The 18,780-nt window shown below is 42.9% G+C and overlaps 1 protein-coding gene across 1 annotated transcript; it reads left to right on the top strand.

Moving 5' to 3' along the window:
- Nucleotides 1-8,313: 8,313 nt before the first annotated feature.
- On the top strand, nucleotides 8,314-10,332 carry LOC121847400 (endonuclease domain-containing 1 protein-like). Its single transcript, XM_042328067.1, has 2 exons — nucleotides 8,314-8,788; nucleotides 9,651-10,332. The coding sequence occupies exons 1-2, from the start codon at nucleotides 8,462-8,464 to the stop codon at nucleotides 10,269-10,271; spliced, it is 948 nt and encodes a 315-aa protein (XP_042184001.1). The 5' UTR covers nucleotides 8,314-8,461; the 3' UTR covers nucleotides 10,272-10,332.
- The last annotated feature ends 8,448 nt before the right edge of the window (nucleotides 10,333-18,780 follow it).

The following is an 18,780-nucleotide window of genomic DNA, read 5'->3' as shown; positions in this document are numbered from 1 at the left end:
TGTGCAGGAAAATTCCTACAACAACAGGATGATCAAATTAAGATACGGCTCCTGTAGGTTTCACAGCAGTATTTCCTTCCAAGCAGGTTTTTCAGTTTTTGCAGCAAACAAAAAGAAAATACCCTTTTACAAAATACAACACATATCTTATCTGGTGTAAGAGATATGATGCAGAACGCGTGTTCAGAGTGTCAAGATCCAGACGGGTCTGAGGGCTATCAGGAGTACCTTCCTTGGGAACCTAAATCTAGACAGAGTCACACAGACAGAATGACAGACAGACAGACAGACAGACAGAATGACAGACAGACAGCTACACAGACAGAATGACAGACAGATACACAGACAGAATGACAGAAAGACAGACAGACAGACAGACAGACAGACAGACAGACAGACAGACAGTCACACAGACAGAATGACAGACAGACAGATACACAGACAGAATGACAGACAGACAGCTGACAGACAGAAGACATACAGACAGACAGACAGACAGACAGACACACAGACAGACAGACAGACAGACAGACAGACAGACAGACAGACAGACAGACAGACAGACAGACAGACAGACAGACAGAATGACAGAGACAGACAGACAGACAGACAGACAGACAGACAGACAGATAGACAGACAGAATGACAGACAGACAGCTACACAGACAGAATGACATACAGACAGACAGACAGACAGACACAGACAGACAGACAGACAGACAGACAGACAGACAGACAGACAGACAGACAGACAGACAGACAGACAGACAGACAGACACACAGACAGAATGACAGACAGACAGACAGACAGATACACAGACAGAATGACATACAGACAGAATGACAGACAGACAGATACACAGACAGAATGACAGACAGACAGATACACAGACAGAATGACAGACAGACAGATATACAGACAGAATGACAGACAGAATGACAGACAGACAGATACACAGACAGAATGACAGACAGACAGAATGACAGACAGACAGATACACAGACAGAATGACAGACAGACAGATACAGAGACAGAATGACAGACAGACAGATACACAGACAGACAGAATGACAGACAGACAGATACAGAGACAGAATGACAGACAGACAGATACACAGACAGACAGAATGACAGACAGACAGATACAGAGACAGAATGACAGACAGACAGATACACAGACCGAATGACAGACAGACAGATACACAGACAGAAAACTCCTTAGAACCGTTGTCATGTTTTATCAGACCCAGTTCTGCCAGCTGACTTTAACAACCCACCCTGTATTGTATATAGGAGAGGTCGGGTAAATTTAACAACCCACCACTGATTGTATATAGGAGAGGTGGGGTAAATTTAACAACCCACCACTGATTGTATATAGGAGAGGTGGGGTAAATTTAACAACCCACCACTGATTGTATATAGGAGAGGTGGGGTAAATTTAACAACCCACCCTGATTGTATATAGGAGAGGTGGGGTAAATTTAACAACCCACCCTGTATTGTATATAGGAGAGGTGGGGTAAATTTAACAACCCACCCTGTATTGTATATAGGAGAGGTGGGGTAAATTTAACAACCCACCTGCTGTAAATGCAGATGCTGTGTTATGTCCATGTGGGCTGTGTTATGTAGGTAGACACCACCCATGTTATCTACATTATTAAATGTCCATGTGGGCTGTGTTATGTAGGTAGACACCACCCATGTTATCTACATTATTAAATGTCCATGTGGGCTGTGTTATGTAGGTAGACACCACCCATGTTATCTACATTATTAAATGTCCATGTGGGCTGTGTTATGTAGGTAAAACCTCTCGTTATCTCAGAGAATTATAAAAGTTAAATCAGAGCTGGCTGCACCCGCACGCTGACTTGCATCACCACCCTGGATGGTTCCGACCTAGAATATGTGGACACCTATAAGTACCTAGGTGTCTGGTTAGACTGTAAACTCTCCTTTCAGACTCATATCAAACATCTCCAATCTAAAGTCAAATCTAGAGTCGGCTTTCTATTTCGCAACAAAGCCTCCTTCACTCACGCCGCCAAACTTACCCTAGTAAAACTGACTATCCTACCGTTCCTCGACTTCGGCGATGTCATCTACAAAATAGCTTCCAATACTCTCCATCTGTTTTGTTACTAAAGCACCTTATACCACCCACCACTGCGACCTGTATGCTCTAGTCGGCTGGCCCTCGCTACATATGCGTCGCCAGACCCACTGGCTCCAGGTCATCTACAAGTCCATGCTAGGTAAAGCCCCGCCTTATCTCAGTTCACTGATCACGATGGCAACACCCACCCGTAGCATGCATTCTAGCAGGTGTATCTCACTGATCATCCCTAAAGCCAACACCTCATTTGGCCGCCTTTCCTTCCAGTTCTCTGCTGCCTGTGACTGGAACGAATTGCAAAAAATCGCTGAAGTTGGAGACTTTTATCTCCCTCAACAACTTTAAACATCAGCTGTCAGAGCAGCTAACCGATCGCTGCAGCTGTATATTGTCCATCTGTAAACAGCCTAATCTACCTACCTCATCCCCATATTGTTTTGTTTTGATTTACTTTTCTGCTCTTTTGCACACCAGTATCTCGATCTGCACATGATCATCTGATAATTTATCACCCCAGTGTTAATCTGCTAAATTGTAATTATCCACTCCTATGGCCTACTTACTGCCTACCTCCTCATGCCTTTTGCACACAATGTATATAGATTCTTCTTTTTTTCTACTGTGTTATGGACTTGTTAATTGTTTACTCCATGTGTAACTCTGTGTTGTTGTCTGTTCACACTGCTATGCTTTATCTTGGTCAGGTCGCAGTTGTAAATGAGAACTTGTTCTCAACTAGCCTACCTGGTTAAATAAAGGTGAAATAAAAAACTAGCCACCTGGTTAAAACCCACTGTTCCTAGCCTACCAGATGTTCAACCAGCCACCCTGACCTATAGTTTTGTTCTCAACTTAGACCATGTTTCTAAATGTTTTGGTTGGTCAACCCACCTGGTGTGATCTGAGTGGGCATTCTATGCCCACCTGGATGTCTTGTTTTGTAACCTATTTCTATAACCCACTGTTATGGCCTGATATGGTTCTCAATCAGAGTTCCTAGACCAGGTGTTAGTCATTGTCTCTGATTGGGAACCATATTTAGGTAGCCTGGGTTTCACTGTGTGTTTGTGGGTGATTGTTCCTGTCTCTGTGTTTTGCACCAGATAGGACTGTTTTAGGTTTTTGCACGTTTGTTGTTTTGTTAGTTTATTCGTGTACAGTTTCTTTATTAAAGTACAATGAATAACAACCACGTTGCATTTTGGTCCGCCTCTACTTCACCTAAAGAAAACCGTTACAGCTGAACAAATAGTTATATTGACTGTCTTTTCTAGCTTGCACATTAATGTCTTAATATAAATTACATATTGCCTCTTATCCACTCTTTGTCCTCTTATGCAATAGTTTGTACTGTACATCTCAATTGTCATTAGAAACCACATTTGTTTAAGCAAGTCAGCCATATTAGGTATGTTTTTCAAAAGGCAGTAAATGAGGATGAATGAACTGTTTCACTGCCAGACAAGTCTCCACTGATAGCCAGGTGTAGCAGTAGTAAGATGTTGGGACTCTGCTGATAGCCAGGTGTAGCAGTAGTAAGATGTTGGGACTCTGCTGATAGCCAGGTGTAGCAGTAGTAAGATGTTGGGACTCTGCTGATAGCCAGGTGTAGCAGTAGTAAGATGTTGGGAAGATGTTAGCAGTAGTAAGATGTTGGGACTCTGCTGCCATAGCCAGGTGTAGCAGTAGCCAGTAAGAGTAAGATGTTGGGGGAGCCTCTGGGACTCTGCTGATAGCCCAGGTGTAGCCAGTAGTAAGATGTTGGGACTCTGCTGATAGCCAGGTGTAGCAGTAGTAAGATGTTGGGACTCTGCTGATAGCCAGGTGTAGCAGTAGTAAGATGTTGGGACTCTGCTGTTGAGACAGCCTTAACAGTTTGCAGCACAGTGTCAGAGGTCAGCAGTTAGTGACTACATTCAGAGTTGTTTTTCTTCTCTCATGATCTATGATCTATGTCTCAGGATGTCACTGGGTAAACATTATCTTACTGAATGATGAACTATTCTCTCATGATATCTGGGAGAACCAGCCCAGTGTTAGTCTGTTCCCCAGTCTCCTCTACTCTTACTGAGAAAAGGCCTCAACTGAAGAATCTACAGCTGCTGAGTCTGAGGTGTTAACCAGCCCAGTGTTAGTCTGTTCCCCAGTCTCCTCTACTCTCACTGAGAAAAGGCCTCAACTGAAGAATCTACAGCTGCTGAGTCTGAGGTGTTAACCAGCCCAGTGTTAGTCTGTTCCCCAGTCTCCTCTACTCTCACTGAGAAAAGGCCTCAACTGAAGAATCTACAGCTGCTGAGTCTGAGGTGTTAAACAGCCCAGTGTTAGTCTGTTCCCCAGTCTCCTCTACTCTCACTGAGAAAAGGCCTCAACTGAAGAATCTACAGCTGCTGAGTCTGAGGTGTTAACCAGCCCAGTGTTAGTCTGTTCCCCAGTCTCCTCTACTCTTACTGAGAAAAGGCCTCAACTGAAGAATCTACAGCTGCTGAGTCTGAGGTGTTAACCAGCCCAGTGTTAGTCTGTTCCCCAGTCTCCTCTACTCTCACTGAGAAAAGGCCTCAACTGAAGAATCTACAGCTGCTGAGTCTGAGGTGTTAAACAGCCCAGTGTTAGTCTGTTCCCCAGTCTCCTCTACTCTCACTGAGAAAAGGCCTCAACTGAAGAATCTACAGCTGCTGAGTCTGAGGTGTTAACCAGCCCAGTGTTAGTCTGTTCCCCAGTCTCCTCTACTCTCACTGAGAAAAGGCCTCAACTGAAGAATCTACAGCTGCTGAGTCTGAGGTGTTAACCAGCCCAGTGTTAGTCTGTTCCCCAGTCTCCTCTACTCTCACTGAGAAAAGGCCTCAACTGAAGAATCTACAGCTGCTGAGTCTGAGGTGTTAACCAGCCCAGTGTTAGTCTGTTCCCCAGTCTCCTCTACTCTCACTGAGAAAAGGCCTCAACTGAAGAATCTACAGCTGCTGAGTCTGAGGTGTTAACCAGCCCAGTGTTAGTCTGTTCCCCAGTCTCCTCTACTCTCACTGAGAAAAGGCCTCAACTGAAGAATCTACAGCTGCTGAGTCTGAGGTGTTAAACAGCCCAGTGTTAGTCTGTTCCCCAGTCTCCTCTACTCTCACTGAGAAAAGGCCTCAACTGAAGAATCTACAGCTGCTGAGTCTGAGGTGTTAACCAGCCCAGTGTTAGTCTGTTCCCCAGTCTCCTCTACTCTTACTGAGAAAAGGCCTCAACTGAAGAATCTACAGCTGCTGAGTCTGAGGTGTTAACCAGCCCAGTGTTAGTCTGTTCCCGAGTCTCCTCTACTCTTACTGAGAAAAGGCCTCAACTGAAGAATCTACAGCTGCTGAGTCTGAGGTGTTAACCAGTTAATGTTAATGTTCTTTGGAACCACATTTTCTAACTCTACATACAACTGTAGTGTCAACACTTACTATGAACTACTTTAGTTACTGGAAAGGAACTTAGCAGTGGTCAGACCACACCAACATAAACAACACCAATAAATGAATCCCATTATACGCCATCTTCTGGTTTTCAGGAATTGTGTTCGAGGCCAAATCAGAGGTGGAAAGTTGGATGATACAGTAGATTCTTGACATACAAGTCAGAGGCAAGGATTTCGCCAGTGATGAGGTCCAATGTGTGTCCACAGTTGTGACTGGGAACATTTAAGTGTTGCCAAAGGTTTAAACAGGAAGCACTGGATGGTTTATTGCAACTGCACTTGAAGAAACTTTCAAAGTTCTTGAAATGTTCCACATTGACTGACCTTCATGTCTTAAAGTAATGATGGACTGTCGTTTCTCTTTGCTTATTTGAGCTGTTCTTGCCATAATATGGACTTGGTCTTTTATCAAATAGGGCTATCTTCTGTATGCCACCCCTACCTTGTCACAACACAACTGACTGACTCAAACGCATTCAGGAAAGAAATTCCACAAATTATCTTTTAAGAAAGCATAACTTTTCATTGAAATGCTTTCCAGGTGACTACCTCATAAAGTTGGTTGAAAGAATGTGAAGAGTGTGCAAAGCTGTGATCAAGGCAAAGGATGGATATTTGAAGAATCTCAAATATAAAATATATTAAACACTTTTTTGGTTCCTACATGATTCCATGAGTTATTTCATCGTGTTGATGTCTTCTCTACTTTTCTACAATGTAGAAATGAGTCCAAATAAAGAAAAGGCCTTGAATGAGGTGTTCTAAAACTTTGGACCGGTAGTGGACATATTTAGATATCTTTAAATAATATGTTTTCCTTGATTCTGTTCCCCTAACCCCTCCACTATTTGGAGTAAAGAAAAACAACACTTAGTCTTCTGCTTCCAGCGTGTACTGTACATACTACATACATTTTCCACAATCCATTTTACAATAGTTATATTTTGTTTGTTTTTGTCCTGGCCTTCACATCTTCCTCCATTTCATTCAGTAGGACACATCTTCCTCTGTTTCATTCAGTTGGACACATCTTCCTCCGTTTCATTCAGTTGGACACATCTTCCTCCATTTCATTCAGTTGGACACATCTTCCTCCATTTCATTCAGTTGGACACATCTTCCTCCATTTCATTCAGTTGGACACATCTTCCTCCGTTTCATTCAGTAGGACACATCTTCCTCCATTTCATTCAGTTGGACACATCTTCCTCTGTTTCATTCAGTAGGACACATCTTCCTCTGTTTCATTCAGTTGGACACATCTTCCTCCGTTTCATTCAGTAGGACACATCTTCCTCCATTTCATTCAGTTGGACACATCTTCCTCCATTTCATTCAGTTGGACACGTCTTCCTCCGTTTCATTCAGTAGGACACATCTTCCTCCATTTCATTCAGTTGGACACGTCTTCCTCCATTTCATTCAGTTGGACACATATTCCTCAATTTCATTCAATTGGACACCTCTTCCATCCATTTCAATTAATTGGACACATCTTCCTCCATTTCAGTCAGTTGGACACATCTTCCTCCATTTCATTCAGTTGGACACATATTCCTCAATTTCATTCAATTGGACACCTCTTCCATCCATTTCAATGAATTGGACACATCTTCCTCCATTTCAGTCAGTTGGACACATCTTCCTCCATTTCATTCAGTTGGACACATATTCCTCAATTTCATTCAATTGGACACCTCTTCCATCCATTTCAATTAATTGGACACATCTTCCTCCATTTCAGTCAGTTGGACACATCTTCCTCCATTTCATTCAGTTGGACACATCTTCCTCCATTTCAGTCAGTTGGACACATCTTCCTCCATTTCATTCAGTTGGACACGTCTTCCTCCATTTCATTCAGTTGGACACATCTTCCTCCATTTCAGTCAGTTGGACACATCTTCATCCATTTCATTCAGTTGGACACATCTTCCTCCATTTCAGTCAGTTGGACACATCTTCCTCCATTTCATTCAGTTGGACACATCTTCCTCCATTTCAGTCAGTTGGACACATCTTCCTCCATTTCATTCAGTTGGACACGTCTTCCTCCATTTCATTCAGTAGGACACATCTTCCTCCATTTCATTCAGTAGGACACATCTTCCTCTGTTTCATTCAGTAGGACACATCTTCCTCCATTTCATTCAGTAGGACACATCTTCCTCCGTTTCATTCAGTTGGACACATCTTCCTCCATTTCATTCAGTAGGACACATCTTCCTCCATTTCATTCAGTTGGACACATCTTCCTCCGTTTCATTCAGTAGGACACATCTTCCTCCATTTTGAGACATACTAAATATGTTGACTTGCTGGTCAAGGGAAATGCAAGTGTTACTTCTTTGAGTTGTTGTGTCAGAGGCGCTAAGCCTTGTGGGATATTAATGAATGTGAACTCAGCAACCGTAATTCCAGAACAGTCCCACTGTTGTAATAGTCTGATGTGTATCTTCTGACAGACTCTATGCTGAGTAAAGTCATGTTTTTATCCTAAAATGTTTTTCTACCAGAACCAAAGTGTGGATGCAGTCACTATTTAGAGCAGTCTAATCTCATTAACACAGAACTATAATCTTGTGAGATTAAGTTCTGGGTCTATACGAGTCAGAAACTACAGTAGGTGAGTCACATGTTATTTGTTACAGCAGTTTCCATGGAAACAAACAGAGGAGTTTATGCAAATCAACCCTTTCTGTCTTGACACATGAAGGAGGAGTCTCTGAAACCTATTTAAATCAGTCTGTCCTGACTCAGCTCAACAGTCTCCAGTCTACCAACTGGTCTCTGAAAACCTATTTAAATCAGTCTGTCCTGACTCAGCTCAACAGTCTCCAGTCTACCAACTGGTCTCTGTAACTTCATCTTTGTCTCTGTGGTGTACAGTCTTCAGGTGATGATGGGGGTATTGAATCATCTCTCTACTCTCCTCCTCCTCTCTCTCCTTCCTCCTGCTCTCTCTCATGTAGTGGATAAGTTCAGTGATGTTCCACAGTGCAAGACGTTCTTCCTGAAGGAGACAACTCCAAATCTCCCAGGTATTTTGGTTGGTGGGACAGTCCAGAACCAGAACCGCTACAAACCGATCTGCCAGTTGTTCAACAACACCTACAGGTTTGCAACTCTCTACGACACGACCAACAGGATCCCTGTGTTCTCAGCCTACACCTTCTCTGGTAAGGAGGTTGGTAGACCAAGTCAGTCCTGGATGATGGAGCCTCAGGTAATTCTAATCTCTATTCATTCAACATGTGTATTTATTACTGGTATACTGTATATCACAGACAGTTATGTTACCAAGTCAGTCCTGGATGATAGAGTCACCTTCAGTGGTAAGGTAGTTGGTAGACCAAATCAGTCCTGGATGATGGAGCCTCAGGTAGTTCTAATCTCTATTCATTCAACATGTGTATTCATTTACTGCTATAGACATACAGTATCTTTGAGACACGAATGCACCTTCATTACTTTCAGTTTAAGTCTGGATTGTTAAATTGTGAACTTGTTTTAATGTCTGAACTTGTTACAGAGTTGTAATGTCTGAACTTGTTACAGAGTTGTAATGTCTGAACTTGTTAAAGAGTTGTAATGTCTGAACTTGTTACAGAGTTGTAATGTCTGAACTTGTTAATGAGTTGTAATGTCTGAACTTGTTAATGAGTTGTAATGTCTGAACTTGTTACAGAGTTTTAATGTCTGAACTTGTTACAGAGTTTTAATGTCTGAACTTGTTACAGAGTTTTAATGTCTGAACTTGTTACAGAGTTTTAATGTCTGAACTTGTTAATGAGTTTTAATGTCTGAACTTGTTACAGAGTTTTAATGTCTGAACTTGTTACAGAGTTTTAATGTCTGAACTTGTTACAGAGTTTTAATGTCTGAACTTGTTAATGAGTTTTAATGTCTGAACTTGTTAATGAGTTTTAATGTCTGAACTTGTTACAGAGTTTTAATGTCTGAACTTGTTACAGAGTTTTAATGTCTGAACTTGTTACAGAGTTTTAATGTCTGAACTTGTTAATGAGTTTTAATGTCTGTACTTGTGATATTGTTAGAGTTGTAATGTCTGACTGATGTTTCTGCAGCTTGAAGGAGTAGTAGAAGAAGAGATGAAAAACCAAAGTGTGGTGAAGAAGCGTAATAATAATGAAGATATAAGATTCCAGGCTGTGAACAAAGACTACGACAACAACACCCTGGGTCTGGAAAAAGGTCACCTGTTCCCATGTTCATACGCACCTGATAATGATACCAAGAAGTCCACTTTCACCCTGACGAACGCCGTTCCCCAGGAAAGTTCCTTCAACAAAGGCAGCTGGAAGACAATGGAGTGCAGAGTCAGAAAAGCTCTTGAGCTTAACTGTAAGGATAACAACAACAAGATAAAAGCCTATGTGGTGACTGGAGCAGTGCCCAGCAGCAGCAACAAACTGAACAACCGAGTGAACATCCCTGATCTCCTGTGGACAGCCTACTGCTGTTACAACAACACAAAGAACTGGACGGTCGGAGCATACTGGGGGGAGAACAGAAACGGCAATGGGAACATATTGAACCTGGAAACCTTGGGAGAACTCGAAGCCAAGTTGAATCAAAGCTACAATGGTACTGTCAAGGTGTTTCACGATAATTGTCCAAGAAACATTACAGTACGGGTTAATAAGAGGACCAGGGAAGAGACGGAGAGTGAATGTGTTGAAAAGTGATGAGTTTTGAGAGGGGAGCAGAGAGGGGAGCAGAGAGGGGAGCGGAGAGGGGAATGGAGAGGGGAGCGGAGAGGGGAGCGGAGAGGGGGACAGAGAGGGGAACGGAGAGGGGAGCGGAGAGGGGAGCGGAGAGGGGGACAGAGAGGGGAACAGAGAGGGGAGCAGAGAGGGGAGCGGAGAGGGGGCCAGAGAGGGGAGCAGAGAGGGGGACAGAGAGGGAACGGAGAGGGGAGCGGAGAGGGGAATGGAGAGGGGGACAGAGAGGGGAACGGAGAGGGGAGCGGAGAGGGGAGCGGAGAGGGGGACAGAGAGGGGAGCGGAGAGGGGAACGGAGAGGGGAACGAAGAGGGGGACAGAGAGGTTATAAGGGTTTAATTGATATAAGTGTTTAATTGATATAAGGGTTTAATGGCTATAAGGGTTTAATGGCTATAAGGGTTTAATGGTTATAAGGGTTTAATGGTTATAAGGGTTAAGTTATAATGGCTATAAGGGTTTAATGGCTATAAGAGTTTAATGGCTATAAGGGTTTAATGGTTATAAGTGTTAAGTTATAATGGTTAAGTTATAATGGTTATAATGGTTAAGTTATAAGGGTTATAAGGGTTAAGTTATAAGGGTTATAAGGGTTAAGTTATAATGGTTATAAGGGTTAAGTTATAATGGTTATAAGGGTTAAGTTGTAATGGCTATAAGGGTTAAGTTATAATGGTTATAAGGGTTAAGTTATAAGTGTTATAAGCCATGGTTATAATTAAACAAGTTTAAGGCTTGTGAAGGTTAAAGACACGCTACATTACTTTGGCGACTAAGAAAGTCTTTTTTTAAACCTCCCACTTTGGGCTGGATGTGTCAATGTGTTGTTCATACATGAGTCTATGAGCAGAATGACCACTTCCCTACATTTCACCCCCCCCAGCAATTTGAGTCTGAGCCAATGAGCATCAGCCCCTCACATTTGAGTGAAAACTAGTGTGGTGGCAGAATTTGTGTTGAACTGTTGTAACTTCTCAAGGGACATGTTCTGTGTTGGACTGTGATGTCATGCCTTTCATAGAGTCCTGGTGTGTCTGTACATTAAACACACCTTAAACACAAGGCCATTGTGTTCTGGAACTGTTGCTGGTATACATAACTGTTGTGTAACAATCTGATGATATTATCACCTCCCACTATATCAGGGACATGGAACCATATACTCAGGAGGTTCTTCCCTGTGAAATCAGAATCATGTCCCCTGCAGCTGCTTGATTAAAGATGTTTCTATACAATTAAAAAGTCTCTGCCTTCATCTTTGGATCTAATTTTCCACAATATTTGGTGCCGTGACCCAGATGGACTCGGATATCACTCTGGCCACAACTTTAAAAAGACTGTCTGTTGTCCAGCCGAGCATTAATGGTGAAAGACCTCTTGTCCTCCTCAGCCACAAAATGTTGGAGTTCAATTTGGGAGAACTGTCTCTTCCCTATAATAATGAATCTAACCGGTTAACATTAATCAATGGGAGCACAGTGGTGTCTCCAATAGTAGGGATTGGTTTACCTATAATCACCTGAAACATACTGTTGGACCAGTATATTAGGAGGGATTGGTTTACCTATAATCACCTGAAACATACTGTTGGACCAGTATATTAGGAGGGATTGGTTTACCCATAATCACCTGAAACATACTGTTGGACCAGTATATTAGGAGGGATTGGTTGACCTATAATCACCTGAAACATACTGTTGGACCAGTATATTAGGAGGGATTGGTTTACCCATAATCACCTGAAACATACTGTTGGACCAGTATATTAGGAGGGATTGGTTTACCTATAATCACCTGAAACATACTGTTGGACCAGTATATTAGGAGGGATTGGTTTACCTATAATCACCTGAAACATACTGTTGGACCAGTATATTAGGAGGGATTGGTTTACCCATAATCACCTGAAACATACTGTTGGACCAGTATATTAGGAGGGATTGGTTGACCTATAATCACCTGAAACATACTGTTGGACCAGTATATTAGGAGGGATTGGTTTACCCATAATCACCTGAAACATACTGTTGGACCAGTATATTAGGAGGGATTGGTTGACCTATAATCACCTGAAACATACTGTTGGACCAGTATATTAGGAGGGATTGGTTTACCTATAATCACCTGAAACATACTGTTGGACCAGTATATTAGGAGGGATTGGTTTACCTATAATCACCTGAAACATACTGTTGGACCAGTATATTAGGAGGGATTGGTTTACCTATAATCACCTGAAACATACTGTTGGACCAGTTTTATAGCAGAAATTGGATCGCCTGCAAGTAAGAGTTGGTTAGTCTACATTTGAATGCTGCAGCAACAGGAATTGAATAGACTACAGTAGGAATTGAATAGCCTACAGTAGGAATTGAATAGACTACAGCAGGAATTGAATAGCCTACAGCAGGAATTGAATAGACTACAGCAGGAATTGAATAGCCTACAGCAGGAATTGAATAGACTACAGCAGGAATTGAATAGCCTACAGTAGGAATTGAATAGCCTACAGCTGGAATTGAATAGCCTACAGCAGGAATTGAATAGACTACAGTAGGAATTGAATAGACTACAGCAGGAATTGAATAGCCTACAGCAGGAATTGAATAGCCTACAGTAGGAATTGAATAGACTACAGCAGGAATTGAATAGCCTACAGCAGGAATTGAATAGACTACAGCAGGAATTGAATAGCCTACAGTAGGAATTGAATAGCCTACAGTAGGAAGTGAATAGCCTACAGTAGGAATTGAATAGACTACAGCAGTAAGTGAATAGCCTACAGCAGTAAGTGAATAGCCTACAGCAGTAAGTGAATAGCCTACAGCAGGAAGTGAATAGCCTACAGCAGGAAGTGAATAGCCTACAGCAGTAAGTGAATAGCCTACAGCAGGAAGTGAATAGCCTACAGCAGGAAGTGAATAGCCTACAGCAGGAAGTGAATAGCCTACAGCAGGAAGTGAATAGCCTACAGCAGGAAGTGAATAGCCTACAGTAGTTACTCTGAAACGTACCCCCAGGGGTTCGCTGAATGCCGTCAGGGGAACACCAAGTAAAAATGTGATTCACTTTCTTTTCCTTCAGATTTTGAAACGGTCCATTTATATTTTCCAACGGGGATATACATTTGGGTGAGGTTTTTCCTCGCCTGAGTAGCCTGGTTTCACTGCCAAAAATAAAATGAAACCATCTAGTGTTCAGCGAAATAACAACACAATGTTCAATTTTTATTAAGTCAGTTTAAGAACAAATTCTTATTTTCAATGACGGCCTAGGAACAGTGGGTTAACTGGTCTAGGAACAGTGGGTTAGCTGGTCTAGGAACAGTGGGTTAACTGGTCTAGGAACAGTGGGTTAACTGGTCTAGGAACAGTGGGTTAACTGGTCTAGGAACAGTGGGTTAACTGGTTTTGGGACAGTGGGTTAACTGGTCTAGGAACAGTGGGTTAACTGGTCTAGGAACAGTGGGTTAGCTGGTCTATGAACAGTGGGTTAACTGGTCTAGGAACAGTGGGTTAGCTGGTCTAGGAACAGTGGGTTAACTGGTCTAGGAACAGTGGTTTAACTGGTCTAGGAACAGTGGGTTAGCTGGTCTAGGAACAGTGGGTTAACTGGTCTAGGAACAGTGGGTTAACTGGTCTAGGAACAGTGGGTTACTGGTCTAGGAACTGGTCTAGGAACAGTGGGTTAACTAGGAACAGTGGGTTAACTGGTCTAGGAACAGTGGGTTAACTGGTCTAGGAACAGTGGGTTAGCTGGTCTATGAACAGTGGGTTAACTGGTCTAGGAACAGTGGGTTAACTGGTCTAGGAACAGTTGGTTAACTGGTCTAGGAACAGTGGGTTAGCTGGTCTATGAACAGTGGGTTAACTGGTCTAGGAACAGTGGGTTAACTGGTCTAGGAACAGTGGGTTAACTGGTCTAGGAACAGTGGGTTAGCTGGTCTATGAACAGTGGGTTAACTGGTCTAGGAACAGTGGGTTAACTGGTCTGGGAATAGTGGTTTAACTGGTCTAGGAACAGTGGGTTAACTGGTCTAGGAACAGTGGGTTAACTGGTCTAGGAACAGTGGGTTAGCTGGTCTATGAACAGTGGGTTAACTGGTCTAGGAACAGTGGGTTAACTGGTCTAGGAACAGTTGGTTAACTGGTCTAGGAACAGTGGGTTAGCTGGTCTATGAACAGTGGGTTAACTGGTCTAGGAACAGTGGGTTAACTGGTCTAGGAACAGTGGGTTAACTGGTCTAGGAACAGTGGGTTAGCTGGTCTAGGAACAGTGGGTTAGCTGGTCTAGGAACAGTGGGTTAGCTGGTCTAGGAACAGTGGGTTAACTGATCTAGGAACAGTGGGTTAACTGGTCTAGGAACAGTGGGTTAACTGGTCTAGGAACAGTGGGTTAACTGCCTTGTTCAGTGGCAGAACAACATATTTTTCCCTTCTCAGCTCAGGGATTCGATCTAGCAACCTTTCCTCAGCTACAGTTTATTTATTATATGTGCAAAAGTACTATCTCACAACCTGACGAAACATTTAGAAACTAAACATGCTAATTTTAAAATAAGCCACAGGAGTATTTTGAGCGAGAATTACGAACAACTTTCAGGGCGTGACACATGTCTGAAAACAACAGATATAAGAAGGGGCTAGAAACGTCTTATATGGTGAGCTACCGAGTGGACAGGCAAGCCCCATACTATTGTGGAGGACTTCATTCTTCCTGCTGCCGTGGATATGGCTGGGACAATGCTGGGGGAAAAGGCAAAAATACTACACAGACAATGTCTTCATCAAACAACACGACACATCAGTGACATGTCAGGAGATGTTTTGAAACTATTGCTGCTTCACATACAAGCCAGTGAATTATATGCGTGACAGCTGGATGAGTCAGACGTGGCTGGTCTGGCACAGCTCCTGGTATACAGTTGAAGTCGGAAGTTTACATACACTTAGGTTGTTGTCATTAAAACTCGTTTTTCAACCACTCCACAAATGTCTTGTTAACACACTATAGTTTTGGCAAGTCAGTTAAGACATCTACTTTGTGCAAAACACAAGTCATTTTTCCAACAATTGTTTCCAGACAGATTATTTAACTTATAACTCACTGTATCACTATTCCAGTGGGTCAGAAGTTTACATACACTAAGTTGACTGTGCCTTTAAACAACTTGGAGAATTCCAGAAAATTATGTCATGGCTTCAGAAGCTTATGATAGGCTAATTGACGTAATTGAGTCAATTGGAGGTGTACCTGTGGATGTATTTCAAGGCCTACCTTCAAACTCAGTGCCTCTTTGCTTGACATCGTGGGAAAATCAAAAGAAATCAGCCATGACCTCAGAAAAAAATGTAGACCTCCACAAGTCTGGTTCATCCTTGGGAGCAATTTCCAAATGCCTGAAGGTACCACGTTCATCTGTACAAACAATAGTACACAAGTATAAACACCATGGGACCACGCAGCCGTCATACCACTCAGGAAGGAGACGCGTTCTTTCTCCTAGAGATGAACGTACTTTGGTGCGAAAAGTGCAAATCAATCCCAGAACAACATCAAAGGACCTTGTGAAGATGCTGGAGGAAACAGGTACAAAAGTATCTATATCCACAGTAAAACGAGTCCTATATAGACATAACCTGAAAGGCTGTTCATCAAGGAAGAAGCCACTGCTCCAAAACGGCCATAAGAGCCGGGTTGTGACAAAAACTCATTCTTATGTTTAATAAATGTATCGTATAGTGTGTGTGTGTGTGGCAGGCTTACAATGATGGCAAAAAACAACCGTTGAGAGTGCGCTGACCCTGGTGCTAGAGGGGGTACAGCTGACCCTGGTGCTAGAGGGGGTACAGCTGACCCTGGTGCTAGAGGGGGTACAGCTGACCCTGGTGCTAGAGGGGGGTACAGCTGACCCTGGTGCTAGAGGGGGTACAGCTGACCCTGGTGCTAGAGGGGGTACAGCTGACCCTGGTGCTAGAGGGGGTACAGCTGACCCTGGTGCTAGAGGGGGTACAGGTGACCCTGGTGCTAGAGGGGGTACAGCTGACCCTGGTGCTAGAGGGGGTACAGCTGACCCTGGTGCTAGAGGGGGTACAGCTGACCCTGGTGCTAGAGGGGGTACAGCTGACCCTGGTGCTAGAGGGGGTACAGGTGACCCTGGTGCTAGAGGGGGTACGCAGATGGAGGTTGAATGTTTGAAGATGTACGGGACACTAAAACGTTTGGGAACCACTGCATAGGTCATACAAACCAACATTCAAGGAACATTTCATGTAAACAATTAGCAAATAAATGTCCACACCTTTTAAATCACAATTTCAAAGGTAATTTGTGGTGGATGAATCAGAATTAGTTGGGTAACATAAGTAATTCAGATGTCATATCTGCATAATATTCTCATGTGAAATAGGTTTTATTAGAATGTATTTCTAATAGACTAGTGTTGGCAGTTGCATTTCTTCCCTCAGCTGGGGCTCAGTCACTTGGGGCCCAGAGAGGGGAGAGGTCAGGCTTGTCTTTTACAAGTCTCTGGTGCTATGCAGAATATCAGAAAGGGAAGAGGACAGGATAGAACATTGTCTTCATATGTAAATGTAGAGTGGGGAAAACAAGTATTTGATACACTGCCGATTTTGCAGGTTTTCCTACTTACAAAGCATGTAGAGGTCTGTAATTTTTTATCATAGGTACACTTCAACTGTGAGAGACGGAATCTAAAACAAAAACCCAGCAACTCACATTCTATGATTTTTAAGTAATTAGTAAGCATTTTATTGCATGACATAAGTATTTGATCACCTACCAACCAGTAAGAATTCCGGCTCTAACAGACCTGTTAGTTTTTCTTTAAGAAGCCCTCCTGTTCTCCAATCATCACCTGTATTAACTGCACCTGTTTGAACTCGTTACCTGTATATACATGCTTTGTAAGTAGGAAAACCTGCAAAATTGGCAGCGTATCAAATACTTGTTCTCCACTCTGTATCTGTTAAACTATGTTACTGGTTTAGCTAGCTCTCCCAATTCAACACCTGTGATTACTGTATGCCTCGCTGTATGTCTCTCTCAAATGTCAATATGCCTTGTATACTGTTGTTCAGGTTAGTTATCATTGTTTTAGTTTACAATGGAGCCCCTAGTTCCACTCTTCATACCCCTGATACCTCCTTTGTCCCACCTCCCACACATGCGGTGACCTCACCCATTACAACCAGCATGTCCAGAGATACAACCTCTCTCATCATCACCCAGTGCCTGGGCTTACCTCCGCTGTACCCGCACCCCACCACACCCCTGTCTGCGCATTATGCCCTGAATATATTTTACCATGCCCAGAAATCTGCTCCTTTTATTCTCTGTCCCCAACGCTCTAGGCGACCAGTTTCTATAGCCTTTAGCCACACCCTCATACTACTCCTCCTCTGTTCCGCGGGTGATGTGGAGGTAAACCCAGGCCCTGCACCCCACCAATTACTTGTCTCCACAATGTCTGTGCGCAAGTCACTCCCCTCAGTGAGCTTGTCCAGGAGTGGGGTCAAGAGAGGGTTTACTTGAGATGGGGGTATCTAGAGTTGACAATTGAGTTATGCCATTGGATGAGGTAATGGTTCTGTGCTATGAAGTACCAGGAATGAGATTAGAACCTCGTCTTAGGGACCAAACTGAACGATAGTTTATAGCGAATGCTATCTGGCTATGGGATACTCCTCTCTCTTAAGTAAAAGTATTTATTTGTGAACTGTTCCTAAGATCTGTGGTTTGTCATGTAGGCTGAGAGGGGTGTATCTTGGCTATAAAAGATCTTTGTCATTTTCTGTAGTCACTTTCAATGGTTCATTAGAGGTAGCGCATCATTGAAAGTCAAAAGGCAAAGCTCTTATTATTAAAGATGTAGTTTAAATATAACTCTGACTGGTGTATAAAGTTTGTAACTCTCCTCAATTGGTAGAGCAGAAATAAGCCACCACAAATTTTACATGAAGTTTAATTATGTGACCTGCTTCAGCTGGTAATTGAAGAACTTAAAAATGTTTTACTTAAGCGAAGCAGTCATTTAAAATATTATACATGAAGGTAGGTTAGACTGGGGAACAAAGTAACACAGCTAAATAACTCCAATTAGAAACCACGTAGAAAGCTCTTATTCAATGTGATAATGGTTGTGCCACGAATTTCACCGGAGGTGGCTCCCCTTCCCGTTCAGGTGGCGCTCGGCGGTCGTCGTCACCGGTCTACCAGCTGCTACCGATCCCTTTTCCCCTTTTCGTTTTGTTGGGTCTAATTGGCTTCACCTGTTCCTTGTTTGGGGTTTTGGGTTGGGGTTATTTAAGTTCAGTTAGCCCGCCTGTGTTCGTGCTTGTTTGCTGATTTTGGTCAAGGAGTGTTCCTGTCTTTTGGATTGTCCGCTGTACAGCGTATGTACCTGCGTAGTACATTTTTGGAGTGTTGTGCGTCACCCTCTCTGTGCGCGGTG

The sequence above is a fragment of the Oncorhynchus tshawytscha genome, linkage group LG10 (assembly GCF_018296145.1).
Source record: "Oncorhynchus tshawytscha isolate Ot180627B linkage group LG10, Otsh_v2.0, whole genome shotgun sequence".
Classification (NCBI taxonomy): Eukaryota; Metazoa; Chordata; class Actinopteri; order Salmoniformes; family Salmonidae; genus Oncorhynchus; species Oncorhynchus tshawytscha.
Note: the sequence above shows the minus strand (reverse complement) of the source record. Positions and strands in the feature narration are given on the sequence as shown.

Coding starts and splice junctions, on each gene's coding strand:
- LOC121847400 (XM_042328067.1), top strand. CDS start 8,462: ATGATGGGGGTATTGAATCATCTCTCTACTCTCCTCCTCCTCTCTCTC. Junction 8,789..9,650: donor CCTGGATGATGGAGCCTCAG/GTAATTCTAATC, acceptor ATGTTTCTGCAG/CTTGAAGGAGTAGTAGAAGA.